The sequence below is a fragment of the Carassius carassius genome, chromosome 15 (assembly GCF_963082965.1).
Source record: "Carassius carassius chromosome 15, fCarCar2.1, whole genome shotgun sequence".
Classification (NCBI taxonomy): domain Eukaryota; kingdom Metazoa; phylum Chordata; class Actinopteri; order Cypriniformes; family Cyprinidae; genus Carassius; species Carassius carassius.
This window is the reverse complement of record NC_081769.1, coordinates 30,189,322-30,210,325: the sequence shown is the minus strand read 5'-3', so window position 1 is coordinate 30,210,325 and position 21,004 is coordinate 30,189,322. Positions and strand designations below refer to the sequence as shown.

Below are 21,004 nucleotides of genomic sequence, written 5' to 3'. Positions count from 1 at the left end.
TCATTTTAGTTAATATTATTTAATTCATTAACAAACAGTAACTAATAAGACCTTTGTTTAAAGTGGTAAATATAAATAATATGAATGCCACACTAATCAGTGCTGATATATGAAATAAAAGATAATATTTTATATGATCAATAAATTCATAAAGATATGAACAGGATGAAAATTGCTTAAGGAGTCTTATATATTTAGAAAAATTTTGAAAATATTAAAATTGTGATTTCTAAGCTTTCCTAGACTTTCCTTTGTGTGTGTTTAATTAAATTGAATCTATTCTCAAATTTTTAAATCATAAGGTTCTGCCAAATGACTGAAAACTTTGGAAATTCATTGGTCAAAATGAGCAACTTAAATTAGCTTCTAACACTCAGAATATATATATATATATATAGATATAGATATAGATATATATATATATATATATATATTCTCTGAGTGATGGAAGCTAATTTAAGTTGCTCATTTTGTATATATATACATATAGTTTAATGAAAAACCTTTAACATCTAGTGAATCATTCAAATGCACAAAAGGTTTGTCTCTTACACTAAGAAAAAATGTTCATTGAAAAGTTCTTTGAGGAACCCAAAATGTTTATTTTATGCAAAATTCTCCTTTTGGAGCTTTTATTTTTGTGCAGTATGAGATAAAACATTGCATGTCCAGAGCATAAGAAACTGTTCTTACTTTCCGTCTGATTTGGGACCTGTAGATTCACTCCTCTCTGTCCTGGTAACTTGGCCTTCAGATGGTTGGTGATGAACCGGAACATGTACACATCGTACAGTTTTTCCTCCCTGTCTGCCCCAAGTACCTGACTAGGCCCTGGTATGAGGGCTCAGGGAATATCCCTGCACTGTGGTACACGTATCTTGGAGTAATGCAGCTGCTTTCATTTAGACACCACATCTCTGTCAGTACTTTGCGCAGTATTCCTTGGTCGGACTTCTCAGGGTAGTCATAGGTGCACTGTAGAACTACAGAAGAACCAAGAGGAGCATAGACCGGATCCATGGGAACATGCACTATCCAGTGAGCAGCAAGAGTTCCTGAAATGGAAGCATAGCATAGCATTTATTATTACATTATTTCCTGCATGTTGCTAGTCTGGTATTTTTTGTTTTTGTTTTGTTGTTTCATTCATTTTTTACAATTATAATAATTTTAATGCATTAAATTATATTAGTAATCATATTTAACATTATAATGAGTTTAACTTAATATTTAATGTGTCATTTTCATTTTAATAAAATAGCTGTGATTAATAGTATTACTGTTATTATCGTACAATTCTAAATTGGGCATAGAGCATGCATGTTTATTGTTTATGACCAATCTAAAGAACTAAAGAGCATAATAATAATAGTATTTTACATGTATTTTATATATGTTCCCATTTAAATACATTTTGCTCACAATGTCTTACTATATAATTCCCATGTTATTTTATTTTATGAACAACAATCTATTACTAATATTAACATTTTTTATTATTTACTAAGTAATGTTAAATACTAATTAATAACAACTGCTTTTAACAATAATTGTTGTTGTTGAAAAATAATGAATTGGGCATAGAACATGTTTTTAAGTCTATTAAGTCATATATAAGTATAAAGAAGTAAAGGGAATAATAATGAATGATATATTATAGATATTATTAACTTTTAATAAGATTTTGAGAATTTTATAATAAGGATATTCTTTATTCATGGTATGAATTTATTTTATTCATTGTATGGTTTTGACTGATTTATAAATCTATAAAAAGCATACAATGCATCATGTATCTCGCAGTCTTGTTGCTCATGAGTGCTTCATCAGATAAGCTCCTGCTGAAGGGGATTCACCTGCGCTCTCCTGAGACTCTCTGCTGACCGGAAGAGGGAGGTTTCCACTCCAGCGAACAGCAGAGAGAGTGAAGTGAGGAGAAGAGCTGTCCTGCCAGCCAGAGAATAGCTTCATTTAACACACAAGAAAAGAGCGAAGGACTCCGGGGAAAGTGAAATGTCAGCACGAATATCTTGAAGAAACCACTGATTTACTTCTTCACCTCTTTGTTTCTTATTCAAGAGTTTATCCCAGAACCTGAAGCGGAGAGGTAAAGGTGAGAACTTAAGTTTGAACTATTAAGAGTATTGATGAAACTGGAAGTAAACGAATATTACGATCATTTCTATCCATATAATAATATTACCATCGATTACTTATGAGATCATTTATTTTTCCAGAAATTTTTCACCTTATGTAACGGGCAATCAGGACAGAATTTGTTATATTGAATTTTTCTTTCTTTAATTTTTTTATTTTTTATTTTATTTTTTTACTGCATGTAACTTTTTTCACTTTTAACCTATGTTTAATAATAGTGATAATAATAAAGTTAAAATAAATGTGAGTACTTGGGAAAAAAGTTAATATGTAGCTTAACAAAAGTTACAGAACAATTTAATTTTAAAGTCATTAAACCACATTTAAAGTTACAAATCACGGTAATAAATGCATTATGTGTCAACCATTTTTAATTTAATTATTAATAATAACAATAATAAAAAAAGTAAAAGTTAGTATCAAGGACATAAATGAAAGCACAAATTAAATTTAGGGCAACAAAATGAGTTTGTGTTTGTATTAAGTTTTATTAAGTTTCGTTTCTATTAAGTTTAGTTTATATTTTTACAGTGATTGTTAATAACAGCACAGACTGTAACTCCGTTTTTTTTCTCAGTTTGCCCTTTGGTTTATTTAACTTGCTCAACCCATCTTTGTCCATGACAGCGGTCGGACTACTTTTTCTAAGTATTTTCCTCAACATTTTCAGGTTTGAAGAAGCAACAAAGGTTTTGAGGAGGAATCATTGGAATCCGTTTCAAGCTTATTTTTCAGTTTTCTGTTTTGGATAAAGATGCCAGAGAAGAAGATCGGTGAGTACTGAGCTATTTGTCTCCTTTTTGACATGAGATGACTGTCAGGTTAAAGATTAACAGTGATGGGTCATGTACTCGATTTGTTTTGGTCAATCTGGATCTTTGTATTACTTTGACAAAAGGCCAAAAGGTGTCAAGACATGACGTGACGTGCCATACAGAACAGAAAGTTAAATACAAGGGTGCAGGTATGATTTTGGCATAGGTGGGGACATAAAGGCAGACAACAGACATCATTGCTTGATCAAAATTGTTGCTAGGGTCATTTTTAGTAGTTGCTGGATATTGGTAGGGACTCTGCTAAATTCTACAGTCTAAATCATAACCCATCACCCATCACAATGTCCAACTTTGGAAACTAAAGAGGACAACCAACAGAATAGTTACTTAATTCAAATTTCACAAAAAACTTGGATGGACATAACTATAGTGAGTTGCTGTTTTTGTTACTCATCTGAGGAAGATGTCGTTCACTTGTTTGGCATTGTACAACATGGAGTAATTTTGGTCAGGTTTTTCAGGTTTTCTCTGTTCATTCAATCTCATTTTGAATTCTTTCGGTTTTAATGATTATTTTACTTTGGATTGTTTGAGTACCCAAAAGACAATATAGGAAAATATAAATAATTTCATTTGTTTCCTGCTAAATGAATGTCACATGCATAAACAAAAATCTGGATTCAAAGTTGATCTAGACAAGTACAGTATAAGGAAATGCGGAATGATTCTAGAACCCACTCTGAAGGTCGGATATAGGCTAATGCAAATGATTTGCGATCCGTGCTACGAAGTCTTGATCTGAATAATGATTTGCGAACCATCATTTCAGATCAGGACTTTGGAGCGAGAAAGCAAAATAATTAGAGAACCCACTAAGAAGTTACGATCTAAATCACATGATTCATGAACCTGCTCCGAAGTCCCTAAATCAATTGATTAGGAATATGATTGGTGCTCTTCATATCACTAAATAATTTTGTCATTTTACTGATTTAGAGTTATTTCACCCATCACTATATATATATATATATATATATATATATATATATATATAGTTTATTAACTTAATAAACAAATTTAGTTGGCTAACTACTTACCTTACCTAAATTTAGTTATCATTTTATTCAGTGTACTGCTGGCTTAGCTTGCTAATTTTATCGCATTACCTGAAATAAGTGAGAGAAGTATGAGGTTTACAAATAAAATATAACTTTTTCCATTCCAAAGATAACATCCGGCGCAAAATTACGAAAATATTCAGAAGTATCAGGTTTCTGCTAACTAGGGAAAAAAACTAAATATGGCGAACTGCATCTCAGAATACATGTTAGATGGAAACACTGTGCATTAGTTTGTAGTTTAATTCACTATATTTAGAATACTAGCACTTACCTTTTCTTTTCTATCCAGTCACCTCATACATTGAAGTGAATGTTCAGTTTATCAGTATATACTGTTACAAATATTTGAGAAATCGTTGTTTTTTATTTTATTAGTCTAGAATGATAGTCAATGTAAAAAGAGCAAATGGGAGAAGCAGCTGAACACAAAACAGTGCAACAACATTAATTTAGCAATAAACTTTAACTTCTCTGGTGATATCAATGGTATTATGGCCGAAATTACAAAAACAGTGATTACATATCCATATACATATTTAATTGTTTGATCAAAATGATTATTGCTGGATATTGGCAGGGACATGTTAGGGACAAATTCTAAGCCCTTGGCTAAATGGATAAGAAATCAGGAATAAATTAAGGTTGGGAACTCTTGGAAAGCTGAACCTTTATTTTAATAAAGTTTTTTTTTAATGGTTATAGTTTTAGCCAACCACTCTCCATTGCATAAATATGAAGATAACCTTCACTGTTTAAAAACACTTCACTTTATGCTCTGATTTAAGAACCTTTTAAGGCCATTGTGGATTATACATTATGTATGTACAGTATAACGTTTTTTTTTCCTTGTATTATTTCTATTTTTTCATAAATGCTGCTTGCTTGATGTAGATTAGCAATTGAGCATTTTAAAAGAATGTTCTCATGGATGTGTTTCATTGTAGAGGGCGTTTTAGAGCTGTGAGCTAAAGGCCGTTTTTTTTTTTTTTTGGCTTCAAAACTTGAATCATCCAGGTATGACCATCTTGAGTAAGAGAGAGAGAGAGCAGCTCTGTCTCATACAGACCCCCACTCAGACAAAAGTACTTCTTGTTCTGCTGTCAAATGGGCCATGGCAGGAGCTGTAGAAACGGTCTGAGGCAGTGGGGAAATCCTCAGGAATGAAACCAGAGGTAGCAAACAGGAAAACATCACACTGTTTCAGTTTTGTTCTGACCTCTAATGTAACTGTTCAAAGCTGGGCTTGTACGAAACATCGCAGTCATTTGAGAGTCAAGGTGAGATACAGTATGAATAGTCTCAGCACTTGATACTCTCTGATATGTTTCATGCTCATTGTTTAACAGCTTGCTTCAATGACCAAGACATTTCACAAATAGAACTGCAACAAGTTCTCAGATAGTTTCCTTCCAACCTTTATTCTAGCTAATAAAATTAGTTGTATTATAACATGCTCTCTGGAATGCGGCTTCATAGTGTAAATCACACAGACAGCTGGTTTTCTACATTATAGACCTTACAGCATATTTAATTTCTAAAAAAAAATGTAATCTAAAAATCTAATTGAAACCTGAATTTTCAGCATCATTCATTTACAATTAAATTCAGCGAAAGGGAAAACAGCAGCCCACCACCATTTTTCTCATCATGTGAGAAATTTTGGTCTAACATCTCTTTCCATGTTATTCATCTGCGATCATGACCTGCGATTCCTTCAGAACTTCTGAGAGCATGAATCATTGAGTTCCGGCATGAACAAATTTCCCAGCAAACACATCACACATCATTCCTTGAAGGACAATCAACCCAAAAATGAAGATTATGTCATCATTTATTCATTGAGTATGTCATTCCAGACCTGTATGAGTTTCTTTCTTCTGTGGAAGACAAAAGAAGAAATCAGGTAATCAAACCCTTCCAGGTTCTGTTGACTTCCAGGTTGTTTTCTATCCATACTATGGAAGTCAATGGGAGCCGAAATGCTCTTCAAAATATATTATTTTGTCTTCCACGGAAGAAAGAATGATGACGGAATTTTTGGGTAGACAGAGTTATTTAAAACCTTTAGGGATTTACAGATTTCCCTTTTTTTCTTTTCTTTTTTTTGTGTGTGCTTTTTTGGGTCATGAGGATCATAAGCGCCTTTAAATACTGTAAATAGATGTTTCTGCGTAATATGTTCCTATGACCCAAAGGCTTGTGCGTTCAGTCCTGATGCAGAGCTGCAGCAACCTGTTTTGTGTGTTTGTTTGCTCTGGGCTTATCAGACAGCACAGTCTCTGCAGCCGTCTGATGTCACATGGGCCGACTGTTAATCATCACACCAGAGCTTCTGCACAAGCTCCTATGTGTATGTATGTGTTTTATCTAGTATGATAATCATTATGAATGAGCAATACTGGTCCTAGTAGAATGAAATGCTTGTAAACAGTATCTGTGGTGACTGCACAGTGCATGCAGGTCTGGATATGATTGTCTTTGTGGCATTGATTACTTACCACTGACATGGTTACATCCCTGGGAACATTCTGACACTGGTTTCTCTCTCTCTCGGTGTGTGTGTGTTTGTGTGTATAGGTTTATATATCCTTGAGGAGACTTAAACCTGAATACAAACAGACTCATGGGGACTCGTGTAACGGTGTGGTCCTAAATTGAGGTCCCCTTGGGTACAAAAGGTTAAAAATCATACAGAATGAGTTTTTTGAGAAAGTAAAATGCACAAAGTTTCCTGTTAGGGGTAGGTTTAGGTGTAGAGTTGGTGTAGGCGATAGAAAATACGGTTTGTACAGTATAAAAGCCATTACACCTATGTACACCTTACTATACATGTGTGTATGTGTGGAGAGAGAGCTGATCATGGCACTGAGATGAAGTCCCACGTTTACTTTAGCAGTGAGGAATTGATGACTTTGGACTATTGATCTTGTTCATGGTTCTGTTCTTTTCATCAGCTCTGTCATGATTTATGTGTTTGCGCACAGGCATGTATTGTAAACTTCACAAAATTTTACATTACTTCTTTAAGCATACGCTTTGTCTGGGTTTCTGCCCTACAGGAGGCCCAGGGATGAGTATCTTCAGCCGGTGTCGGGTGGCCGCTGCGGTAGCTCTGATCTTGATCGTACTTGGAGGGCTAGGAGCAGCCATTTGGGCCCTTGGTGAGACTTTCTGCTTGCTGATTTAATGGAATACTGCAGCCACTTCAGAGACACTTTACACTTGATTTCTGTGTTTGTTTTTCAGTAACATATCTCAGAACAACAGAAGATACTGGATTATTTGATGGTAAGCATTGTTCATTTGTAATATATACATACATACAATAATGTATATATATATATATATATATATACATACAATAATGTATATATATATATATATATATATATATATATATATATATATATATATATATATATATATATATAAACCTATACACGTTTTAAAGCTGCATTTATATACACATACATACAGACAGCCAGACAGCTATCTAGTTAGATAGATAGATAGATAGATAGATAGATAGATAGATAGATAGATAGATAGATAGATAGATAGATAGATAGATAGATAGATAGATAGATAGATTTATTAATAATAAAAAAAATCTATGTATAAATCTTGTACTCAAATGTATAAATTTGAGTTATAATACTAATTTATGTGCAAATACTTTACTATAAATATATGCATATATTTGTTGCATGCATAATTCAACAAATGGCATCCAGTTATAATCTCAGAAATAAAATCATTAATTAGCATTTTACATTTTCCAACACAGTGGAGATGGAAGTTGAGCACATTGCATTGTATCATGCAGTATTCAGCACAGTGCATTCTGCTTGTGTACTGTATTCCCATGCAACATAGAGAGTACACTGTGTCATCAATAACAGTATGAACATTCTCACTGTGTTGATCATGTCCTGCAGTACAGGTGAGCGCAGCAGACCAGAGGCTGCGAGTGTTTGACTCCACCCAGTGGAGGTGGAAACATGTCTGCTCATCCAGCGCCAACCAGCTCATCGCCAACATCAGCTGTGAAGAGATGGGCTTCGTCAGGTAACAAACACACGACACGCACCAGGCTCACAGCTAACTGAGAAATGTAGATTTAAAAAAATGACTGGAATTCATCATTATTTCAGACATGTCTTGATTTGCTTGTTACTCTCTATTCAGAGCAGTGAATTACTCAGTGACGTGTGCTCCTGATAATGGTGGCGACCGAGATTTCTTCTGTATAAAAGAGAGTGAGTTAACTTATGGGAAGAAGATAAAAACAGCCCTTTATCCTTGGTAAGTTAAATACATTTAAACTGAATCTATGCAACATGGACTAATTCTGAATGGTCATCAAGGCCATCAACATATTAGATGACCTTTAGAATAGATTATAAAATCATTTGATCATATGATTTATTTTTGTTAACCTCTCTAAAACATTCTAATGATTCATTTCTGTTTCAGTAAATGTGACAAAGGTCAGATACTTGAGGTGATTTGTCAGGGTAAGTGCAACTAGCATATTTGCAGTCTATTGAATATGTGCACTGCAAAAACATGATTTGTTCTCTCTCCATTACCATAGACTGTGGTCGTCGTATGCTGCCTGAGGAGCGGATCGTGGGGGGAGTGGATGCCCGCCAGGGTTCGTGGCCATGGCAGGTCAGCCTACAGTATGATGGAGTTCATCAGTGTGGTGGATCCATCATTTCAGATCGCTGGATCATCAGTGCCGCACACTGCTTTCCTGAGTGAGTGACACTTTTTTAGTACTATCTTTAAAACATTCTAGAAACATGCTATCAACTTAATGATGTAATGGAGGCTACTCTGATATTGAGTGACAGAATAACAATTATATAATTCATAGACTAGATGGTGGTGTACTGAAACCTACTTCATGTGGGACACAACTAAAATGTTATATCTTGTTAACAGTGTGATAAATCATACTAGCAGTGGTTTAAAATAAGTTAGAAAATATGGTAAAAATGTTAGCAGTTTGTTAAACCATGTGAGAATCATGCTAGCGATGCGTTAAAACATGCTATCAACATGTTAAATCGTGCTAGAAATGTGTTAAAACAGTTCAGTATGTTAGCCACATGGTAATACATGCTAAAAACCAGCTAGCAACATCTTGATTTATTTTAGCAAATACGCTAAAACATGTAAGAAACATGTTAGCATCTAGAACCAAGCTAAAACTTACTAGTTTCGCTTTATTATAAAATTAAAAAAAAAAAAAAAAAAAAAAACTTTCGACGCTTTAAGCAATTTCAGTTGTTAGATGTGAAGTGGCATTTTACAGTATTTAAAAACATCACTTAAAACACCTTTACATTTACATTTACATTTACATTTACATTTAATCATTTAGCAGACGCTTTTATCCAAAGCGACTTACAAATGAGAACAATAGAAGCAGTCAGGTCAACAAGAGAACAACTACAGTATACAAGTGCAATGACAAGTCTCAATTAGTCTAGTATAGAACATATGGCCAGTTTTTTTTTTTTTTTTAATAAATGAAAAAACAAGAAAATGAAAAGTGCTAGTGTTAGTTGGTTAAGTGCAGGCGAAAAAGATGAGTCTTTAGATTTTTCTTGAAAATGAGTAAAGACTAAGCTGTACGAATTGAGATTGGGAGGTCATTCCACCAGCTGGGCACAGTCCAGGAAAAGGTCCGTGAGAGTGATTTTGAACTTCTTTGGATGGCACCACAAGGCGTCGTTCACTTGCAGAGCGCAAACTTCTGGAGGGGACATAAGATTTAACCAGTGAGTTTAGGTAAGTTGGTGCCGCGCCAGTGGTCGTCTTGTAGGCAAGCATCAGTACCTTGAATTTGATGCGAGCGGCTACTGGTAGCCAGTGTAACCTGATGAGGAGAGGAGTAACGTGAGCTTTTTTCAGCTCATTGAAGACATCCCTCGCTGCTGCATTCTGGATCAACTGCAGAGGCTTGACAGTACATGCAGGAAGGCCCGCCAGGAGAGCATTACAATAGTCCAGTCTGGAGAGAACAAGAGCTTGGACAAGTTGGGTTGCTTGCTCGGATCTAATCTTCCTAATGTTGTATAAGGCAAACCTTTAGGACCGGGTCGTTGTAGCAATGTGGTCTGTGAAGCTTAACTGATGATCCATCACAACTCCTAGGTTTCTGGCTGTCCTAGAAGGAGTAATGGTTGATGAGCCCATGAATAGAGAAGTGATGAAGCAATGGGTTAGCTGGAATCACCAGGAGTTCTGTCTTCGTAAGGTTAAGCTGAAGGTGATGGTCATTCATCCAGCTAGAAATGTCACTCAGACAGGCTGAAATGCGAGCATCTACCGTCGGGTCATCTGGCTGGAATGAGAAGTGGAGTTGGGTGTCATCAACGTAGCAGTGATAAGAAAAGCCATGCTTCTGAATGACAGATCCTAATGATGTCATGTAGATGGAGAAGAGAAGTGGTCCAAGTACTGAGCCTTGAGGAACCCCAGTAGCAAGGTGGTGGGACTTTGAAACATCATCCCTCCAAGACAAACTGAAGGATCTGTCAGAGAGGTAGGACTTAACCCACAGGAGTGCAGTTCCAGAGATGCCCATCTTTCTGAGGGTGGACAGGAGAATCTGGTGATTAACAGTGTCAAAAGCAGCAGACAGGTCCAGTAAGATGAGTACCGAGGATTTTGAAGGATTTTGCTCTTGCTAGTCGCAGGGCTTCGTTAACCAAGAGCAGAGCAGTCTCAGTTGAGTTGCCACTTTTGAAGTCAGATTGGTTGCTGTCCAGGAGGTTGTTCTGTACAAGGAACATAGAAAGCTGGTTGAACACACCTCGCTCAAGTGTCTTTGCAATGAATGGAAGAAGGGATACCGGTCTGTAGTTTTCAAGAAGCGCTGGATTTAGAGATGGTTTCTTGAGCAGTGGGCTTACCCGAGCCTGCTTGAATGCTGAGGGAAATGTTCCAGAGTGAAGAGAGGAGTTGATAATGTGAGTAAGCGAAGGTATGACTGAAGAAGAGATGGCTTGAAGGAGGTGAGTGGGGATCGGATCAAGTGGACAAGTAGTAGGATGATTGGACAGGAGAAGTTTGGAGACGTCCATCTCTGAGAGTGGGGAGAAGGAGGAGCAAGAGTGTGCGTCTGTCATTGTGAAGTTGTCCTCAGTCTGCGGTGTGGAGAATTGGTCACTGATGGATCTTGTCTTATTTGTGAAGAAAGCTGCAAAGTCGTCCGCTGTAAGAGTTGATGGAGGAGGTGGTGGCGGCGGATTAAGAAGAGAAGAGAAAGTCTTGAAGAGTGTCCGAGCGTCACAACAGTTGTTTATTTTTTTGTGGTAGTAGGATGTTTTAGCCATGAAGACATTTGCAGAGAAGGAAGAGAGGAGAGACTGATTTCCATTTCCATTTCCTCTCTGCAGCCCTGAGTTTAGAGCGATGTTCACGGAGAACCTCGGACAGCCAGGGGGCAGATGCAAGAGACTTTGACATTTTAGCAAGAGGTTTTGCACAAATTAGCCAAAAAGACTGGTGCGGAGTGTGCGATATATATCGTCTGCGATAATATCATAATTGTTGTTTTAATGATGTACGCGCGCATTTAGAGTGTTCTTTCACTGTGTGATTCAGTCTGTTGAAATGCATTTAGAATTAAATCAATCAAAATAATTTAGAATCAAAATCACACAAAGAATGCTGTCTTTTCCTCTAAAAATCATAATCACACACACACACACACACACACACACACACACACACATACATATATATATATATATATATATATATATATATATAGATAGATAGATATATATATATATATATATATATATATATATATATATATATATATATAGATAGATATAGATCAGTGGGGATTTCTTTAAGACTGCAAGGGAAGCTCAGCTTCCCCTCTAATGTAAAAAAAAAAAAACAACGGTCAAATATGTACTATTGTGTATTATGTATTGTGTTAATCAGCTACATGTCGGCTGACTCGATTTTCTTCTCATACATTCCCGTAGCGTCACAGTGCATTTCCCTGTTGAAGCCGAGCGTCCATTGACTTCAATGGGGCTGCTTTGAACAGTTTTTTTCAGTGCTCCGAAGCTAGACGGTCATTGGATAAATGCTGCGATTATGTCCCGCCCACGGACGCTCAGCGTCTCTGGAGGTGAATGAAGACTGGGCTTCCGCGTGATGATTGGAGGATCTGTCGATCTCCTTTTGACTGACAGCGGTCTGCACGATAAGAAGTCGGTGAAGCTGTTTCACGCTCAGTCCCATGATCGCGGATTTCTCAAGTGTATTCGAAAGACAAACTGCGGCAATATTTCTCGATATTTGTAAAATACAGAACCACCACAAAATTGAATTGGTAACTAAGACAGATTGAAAATGTGCGCTCAAAATGTGAGTAAGCGAAGGTATGACTGAAGAAGAGATGGCTTGAAGGAGGTGAGTGGGGATCGGATCAAGTGGACAAGTAGTAGGATGATTGGACAGGAGAAGTTTGGAGACGTCCATCTCTGAGAGTGGGGAGAAGGAGGAGAAAGAGTGTGCGTCGGTCATTGTGAAGTTGTCCTCAGTCTGCGGTGTGGAGAATTGGTCACTGATGGATCTTGTCTTATTTGTGAAAGCTGCAAAGTCGTCCGCTGTAAGAGTCGATGGAGGAGGTGGTGGCGGCGGATTAAGAAGAGAAGAGAAAGTCTTGAAGAGTGTCCGAGCGTCACAACAGTTGTTTATTTTTTTGTGGTAGTAGGATGTTTTAGCCATGAAGACATTTGCAGAGAAGGAAGAGAGGAGAGACTGATACACACTGAGGTCGGTAGAGTTTCTTGATTTCTGCCATTTCCTCTCTGCAGCCCTGAGTTTAGAGTGATGTTCACGGAGAACCTCGGACAGCCAGGGGGCAGATGGGGCGGTGCGTGCTGGTCTAGACAACAGTGGGCAAAAGTTGTCCAAGCAAGATGTTAAAGTGTAGCAAAGAGTGTCCGTAGATGATGATGACTCCGACACTTCTGAAATGTTTCCACTTTTGTGTCCTATATGCATCAGACATTCAGCCAACGGTCCATGGGCGTGACATCTGAGGCTGAGACTGGGCCTCCAGACAAGGAGGGTTTTGCTGTTTTATACTGACATTCAGAGAAATTTTATTATTTTGCAAAACATGCAACACACAGTTTACAAAACTGTATGGCACCTTGGAAAAGTTTTGGGTCAATAATATTTATTTTATTATGCTCATCAAGGTTGCATTTATTTAATCAAGAATACAGTAAAAACAGTAATATTTTTATTACAATTAAGATAATAGTTTTCTATTTTAATATATTTTAAAAATATTTTTTTCCTGTGATGCATTACTCCAGTCTTCAGTGTCACATGATCCTTCATAAATCATTCTAATACGCTGATTTGCTGCCTGTATCGTCAGGAGGTATCGCCATGTGTCACGCTGGCGGGTTCTGATGGGATCGATCTACAACACTCCCATCCGTAAGAACATTGTGATCGCTGAGGTGAAGACGGTTGTCTACCACAGCAGCTACCTGCCCTTTGTCGACGCCAACATTGATGACAACAGTCGTGACATAGCAGTCCTGGCTCTGACAAAACCTCTGCAGTTCACTGGTGAGTTCCTCCAGGAAATAGGTAGTGCCACCCACAATACAATTTCATTGGCCAAAATCCTGGTCAATTGAGATGCATTGTAAACATCACACGTGTTCAGATTGGCTGTGATTATGCATATTTGCCTTCAGTTTGGACAGAAAGATTACTGGAAACGTTTGATGTTATTTCTCTGAATAACAGTATCTTTTAAATGTTACTTACTGTAAAAAGGTTTTTTTTTTTTTTTGCTTCTGTGCTGTGTTTCAAAGCATTTAAATACAAAAAGGTATGTTCATGAAGGAATGCATTCACAAAGGAAAAGGCTCTGTGTAACAAGGACAAGTCTTTGCTGGCAGCAGTTTAATCAGAGTCTGTTTTGAGGTGTTTTTCTTTAGGTACTGGTATGTTACAGGTCTGTCTGACTGAACATAGCATTGTAGTAAAACCTCACTCCGGTCTCAGGTTGCTCATCCTGAGAACAAAGCTCCTCTATTTCCAAGGTGCCTTGGGTGGAAACTGGCAAAATTTTCCAGAAGGACAAAGCTTTTCCTCATATCCAGAGTTTTCTGTTACCATTTATCAGAATGTTGTGGAAATATGATGGATTTTATTATGAAATGCATTTGTGTCTCATTGTAAATCAGAGGAAATTGAGTGTGAGAAGCTAAAAATCACCTTTTGTTCCCTCTAGTGTACTTTCAAAAAATTGCGTTTGACTATGTGTGTTTTCCTCTTAGCTCACATTTTTTGTTTTGGTGTTTTAGATTATATCCAACCGGTGTGTCTTCCTACTTACGGCCAGCGTTTGGCGGATGGCCAGATGGGTACAGTAACCGGCTGGGGTAATGTGGAGTATTACGGTGAGTAATGTCTTATTCTGTGTCTTTAATCAAAGGTCACTGAAGTGCTGCATTCCTGTGTTTATCATCTCTTTACCTGGAACTGGAGACTCTCTTGTGTGTTTGTCTGTCTGTCTGTCTGGCTTTGACCTTTGAGTCAGTGATCTGAGTGAGTTGTTGTACTTGAATGTACCGCATGCATGAGGTGGAAAGTAACGAATTACATTTACTCGCGTTACTGTAATTGAGTAGCTTTTTTGTGTACTTCTACTTTTTTAAGTATTTTTTTTTATCTGTAATTTTACTTTTACTTAAGTATATTTTGTTTGAAGTATTGTACTTCGCTACATTTTAAAACACATTAATTACTGAGTAAAAAAAAATCGCTCCCTGGAAGCTATGTCAGTAAATAATGGGCAGGAGGGCAAACTGGCGCTAAAATCACAAGAAAGATGCAGACGGACAAAACAGGCGTTAGTGGTGCAGACACCGCTGAAAACGAAACCCCGTCATATTCTGAAGTTGAACTCAAGGAAATGAAGTGAACCCCTGCCCATATTTATACTCTATTATGCTGTGTATGCTGGGCTTGCCTAGGGAGACCAAACTAGCAGTTTATAAAATCTCGACAAGACATCAACCCCACGTAAGCATATAGAGGTGAGCTAAATAATTGCGTCATTGAATTGGTGGTTAAAATGATGCTTTGACATTTTAGCAAGAGGTTTTGCACAAATTAGCCAAAAAGACTGGTGCGGAGTGTGCGATATATATCGTCTGCGATAATATCATAATTGTTGTTTTAATGATGTACGTGCGCATTTAGAGTGTTCTTTCACTGTGTGATTCAGTCTGTTGAAATGCATTTAGAATTAAATCAATCAAAATAATTTAGAATCAAAATCACACAAAGAATGCTGTCTTTTCCTCTAAAAATCATAATCACACACACACACACACACACACACACACACACACACACACATATATATATATATATATATATAGATAGATAGATAGATATAGATCAGTGGGGATTTCTTTAAGACTGCAAGGGAAGCTCAGCTTCCCCTCTAATGTAAAAAAAAAAACCAACGGTCAAATATGTACTATTGTGTATTATGTATTTTATGTATTGTGTTAATCAGCTACATGTCGGCTGACTCGATTTTCTTCTCATACATTCCCGTAGCGTCACAGTGCATTTCCCTGTTGAAGCCGAGCGTCCATTGACTTCAATGGGGCTGCTTTGAACAGTTTTTTTCAGTGCTCCGAAGCTAGACGGTCATTGGATAAATGCTGCGATTATGTCCCGCCCACGGACGCTCAGCGTCTCTGGAGGTGAATGAAGACTGGGCTTCCGCGTGATGATTGGAGGATCTGTCGATCTCCTTTTGACTGACAGCGGTCTGCACGATAAGAAGTCGGTGAAGCTGTTTCACGCTCAGTCCCATGATCGCGGATTTCTCAAGTGTATTCGAAAGACAAACTGCGGCAATATTTCTCGATATTTGTAAAATGCAGAACCACCACAAAATTGAATTGGTAACTAAGACAGATTGAAAATGTGCGCTCACACACACACACACACACACACACACTATAGACATCTAGTGGTTAAAGTGATTTATTACAATTTTTAAACTGAATTTCCCCAAAAACGGGCAAAAATCTTACATTAAACCTTGTAAAATTATCCATGGTATCCCCATGTATGAAAGTTAGAAATCTGGGTCTTTTATGAAGTGAATTTTACCTGAAATGCTTTTTTCTTTTTTTTGTAAAAAAAAAAAGCCTATTTAAATAAATATTTATTTATTTATAGAAATGTAAAATATTTAAATCCTCCAAAAACTGTACAAAGTTTAGTAAAAACATAAATGAACAGAGTAAAATTATATTTGTAAAAAATGTAAATATTTTACTATTACAAAATGAAATGTTATTGTCTGGGGTCAAAAAGACCCCGAGTGTCACTACAAATGAAGACCATCAGAGGGTTATAATGTAGGCCGAAAATGAGCTTCCCCTCTTTGAAAGACCAGCAGCCACCACTGATATATATATATATATATATATATTTTTTTTTTTCTTTTTCTTTTTTACAACAGGACAGTAAACTAAGAGACTTGCGTTTTAGACACCATATTGCCGGTTTTTGCTCTATTTCTACAACAAAAATTTATTCCAAACACAGCCACCAAAGCAAAATTTTGCATCTCTGAGCAACATGACAGTGTTTCGTTTCTGAATGAATCAACTGTTTAAATGATTTGGTTCAATCGCAATGACTTACTTATTAACAGTGACTTGCTGACACATACTGGCCATTTTAATTTCACATTTAAAGTATCTTTTGATTTTTTTTTAAATAATTAATTTCTTATCATTTCAAATGAGTATTCAAAATTTTATGTCTTGTATATCTAAACATTATTCATGCATTTGTAACTGCAGGTTAAATGCATTCTTGTCCTGCACTAAACAGTGTGTAAATACATCTAAATGCCACGTCCGATGAAGCTTTTGCATTTCCTCTGTATTGAAAAGATGAGTTTGTTGATACTGATTTGCCTGGTAACAGCCCAAATGTTTTATTATTCTAAATAACTGATTCCTTTAATTAAAAACTAGTTTGAGATTAATAGACCTATCCCAGGGGTGTCAAACTCAGTTCCTGGAGGGCCATAGCCATAGTTTAGTTCTAACCCTGCTCCAGCACACATATCATGTAGTTTTCAAATAAACCTAAATGATTAGATTAGCTGGATCAGGTGTGTTTAATTAGGGTTAAATCTAAACTGTGCAGGACTGTGGCCCTCCAGGAACTGAGTTTGACACCATTGGCCTGTCCCATTTTTGACTCCCTCCCACTGTTAAAATGTAACTAAGTAATTTTTACTCTGAGTAAATTTTAAATGAGCTACTTTTTACTTTTACTTGAGTTGATTTTTTAGACTGGTACTTTTACTTGTACTTAAGTAAAATTTCATTAATGTAATGGTACTTTTACTTGAGTAGAATATTTTTGTACTCTTTCCACCTCTGTGCATGACCAGCTATCAATTATCAGACAATAATTTCAACTTTCCTTACAAGTACACTAACTTGAGATAGAAACCTAACAGGCTTATCACATTACTCCAGTGTAATCACTTGTGAAAAAGAAGTGTGCTTAATCGTATTGAATGTGCACTTCTAATGTACTTATCTTAGTGTACAGATCTTTAAGTATATTTAAAAAACTGTTGAAGATAATATAATATTAAAAGTTCACCGTATAATGTCAAATTAGTTTTAGCACTCTTAAATTTTATTAATTGCATTTAATATACACTTAATATATAAGCTAATTGTAAATAACATGCAATTAAGAGTTTGAAAACATTACATTCAATTCACATGTATTTTCTTAAGTATATTTCCATAAGTACTCCTTTTTTAAAGTATGTTGAAGTTCACTTCTTTTTCACAAGATTAACAAAAAACGTTGCTATTTAAAATAATACAGTGTTTAATAAAGTAAAATATACTGTAAATATTAGAAGAAAACCTAAAACTACAAAAAATGAAATATAAATTCAATCTAAAACAGAATTATTTAAAAATAACAAAAATGACAAAAGCACATAAAATTACTAAAACTTAAAAAGAAAATGAAACCAACAACAAATATCTCCTGTGTAGAAATTATAAGCAAATATATATTTTGGTTAGTTTTAAACAAGAACTTATTTGTTAGAACTAAATAAACAATAATTAAGTTATTTTATAATGAGAGTACACTGTCGCTTTAAAAATAACTATAAATAAACTATATATTAATCACTGCATGTTTTTCTCCAGAAGGATGCAGTAGTAACCTTAACATTTTCTTTTAAAATTTGAACACTTGTAGATGGTCTAAAGCAAAAGAGTTGTAAAAATTATTATTATTAAAAAGCATGTTTCAGTTAGGATACTTATAATTTTATAAAATATAGTTGTTTTAAGCATGTTTTAAATGTTTATTCATGACATTGTCCAGTTACCTGCTAAGCCTTAATATGCGGTAAACACATTTCCTGTTTGCTCATAAACACTGAGGGTCATGCATTGTTGTCTGTGTAGTAATTGACAGCATGTGATACATTGGCTGCCCTCATGCCATGTCAGAACAATCATATTCAAGAGAAGGAGTGCATATAAACAATGCCAATTTGCAACTGAATTACAAATGGAAAACTTCTTGGTACGATTCATGTGTGAACTAGTTGGTCTTGGTCAGTTATATATCCATTCCCAGCTAACTAACACATATTTTAACTTAATTCCATTAAGGTATGAAAATTATTATTATTATTATTTATGTTCAAAAAGTCCAGTAAAAAAAAAAAAATGTAAATAAAAAAATTTCTTGGCTATGCATTAGCAAAAACATTAAAGGATGATTATTTTGCAAACATTATGAGAATGTTGACTGAAAAATCTGACACAAGTAACATTTAAAAAAAAACGTTAGACAAACATTAAAATATAATGTTTCAGGAAAAAGGTTCCATGATTGATGCATAAATAACGTTTTTAGATAATATTGAGAATGTTATTAAAGACCTACTTTGAAAAACGTTTCTACTAATGTTACTGCAAAAACATTTGTTCATAATTTTGAGAAAATTTTGCAAAAAGCATTGTTCTGAGAACATTTCCTGTTAGCTGGATGTGTGTCACTCAAAAGTAAACAAAAAAACACAATAATACATTTTTAATGTATTATATCCCAACAGTGAGAAAAACTAAAGCAAAAGTTACTTGCCTTAAAAAAGGACAATGCAACACACTGTGATTAATTGCTTTTTATAATAGTAATGTTATTTTGTAACAAATTGCAATGCTTTTAAAGGCATAGTGCACCCAAGAACTAAAATTATGACTTCATTTACTAATCCTTATGTCATTCCAAACCTGTATGACTTTATTTTTCCAACTTTCTTCAAAGTAACTTCTTTTAAGTTGCACCAAAGAAAGAAAGTCATACAGATTTGGAATGAAGTGAGGGTGAGTAAATGATGACACAATTTTCATTTCGGGTTGTACTGTCTGTTTGAATATGATAATTCCAACATGATATGAATTGAACAGTAGACATTAGTTTGAAAAATGATTAATATTGCTTTAAGGATTCTAGAGACTTTCAGGAATGTTTCAGTCTCACACAAACGCCTACCTTCATGTCACTTGATTTCTTGCAGGCACTCAAGCTAACGTCCTCCAGGAAGCCCATGTGCCCATCATCAGTGATGCAGTGTGCAATGGCCCAGATTATTATGACAACCAGATCACAACCACCATGTTCTGTGCCGGTTATGAGAAAGGAGGAACCGACTCCTGCCAGGTATCTGCAGATCATCAGTCCAGTGGACGGAGCAACACATGTCCACTAGAGGGCAACATTCATAAGTAATGATGTGGTGGCTGTGTGGAATTATGAAGTGATATGAGATACTGTCTCTCATATGATGTCAGGGAGACAGCGGTGGTCCTTTTGTAGCAGCAGATGTCCTGTCTAAGACCAGCCGCTATCGTTTGGTGGGGGTGGTGAGCTGGGGCACAGGTTGTGCCATGGCCAAAAAGCCTGGCGTCTACACGCGTGTGTCACGCTTTCTGCCATGGCTATCCACAGCTATGAGGGTGAGTGATACATGGATCACACTTTCAACAGAATATCTACATAACATAAAAGCAAACTTCCTCTCATGTTTGCCTCCATAGATGTATGAAAACTCCCCAGGAGTGCACAAAATGGCAAGGGCGGTCACACCATAGCCATTCAGAGTGGAAAAATGTTTAATATGAGACTGAAATGTTGCCAGTTGAGGTCAGATGTGTTGCTCGGATCAGTCTGAAATCAGATGTCTGGTGTTGATCAGATGTTCTGTGATGATCAACCTCTGCCAAGGACAATATCTGACTCACAGAGGCCAAGAACCATTTCTGATGCTGTACTTTGGGTAAATATGTTGATGAGCATAGCACGTGTTATTAACATAGAATATGCAGTTTTTTTTATGAAAATCTACCTAAATACTGTTTAATGAGATTAAAATTAGCAATATTGACTGAACCCAAAAAACACTCATTAGCGCTGTCAAACGATTAATCATGATGAATCACATCCAAAATGTTTTGTTTATGTAATATGTGTCTACACTGTATATTTTTTTATATATATAAATACAAACACATTCATGTATTTTTTTTAAGAATTGTTTTGTTTATATATTTATATTTAATGAAAAAATATAAATATATAAATGTATGTACATGTACATAGTTTCTAAATATATACTGTATGTGTATGTATTTATATATACATAATAAATATACAGTGTACACACAATGTAAACAAAAACTTTAATTTTAGATGCAATTATGCAATTAGATGAATTATTTGAAAGCACTAATATATATATATATATATATATATATATATATATATAATTTATACACACACATACAT

At 35.7% G+C, this 21,004-nt stretch overlaps 1 protein-coding gene across 2 annotated transcripts; it reads left to right on the top strand.

Annotated features, from left to right (window-relative positions):
- The first annotated feature begins 1,909 nt into the window (after positions 1-1,909).
- hpn (hepsin) lies at positions 1,910-20,662 on the top strand. Of its 2 annotated transcripts, none has more exons than XM_059568442.1 (13): positions 1,910-2,107; positions 2,828-2,930; positions 7,114-7,215; positions 7,301-7,342; positions 7,993-8,122; positions 8,243-8,359; positions 8,531-8,571; positions 8,652-8,817; positions 13,488-13,684; positions 14,431-14,526; positions 19,737-19,879; positions 20,011-20,175; positions 20,257-20,662. In XM_059568442.1, exons 2-13 carry the CDS (start codon positions 2,912-2,914, stop codon positions 20,308-20,310), a joined length of 1,272 nt encoding a protein of 423 aa, XP_059424425.1. In that variant the 5' UTR covers positions 1,910-2,107; positions 2,828-2,911; the 3' UTR covers positions 20,311-20,662. The 2 variants fall into 2 exon arrangements, with proteins under 2 accessions (XP_059424425.1, XP_059424424.1); XM_059568441.1 differs by having other exon boundaries at positions 1,910-2,113.
- Positions 20,663-21,004: the final 342 nt, after the last annotated feature.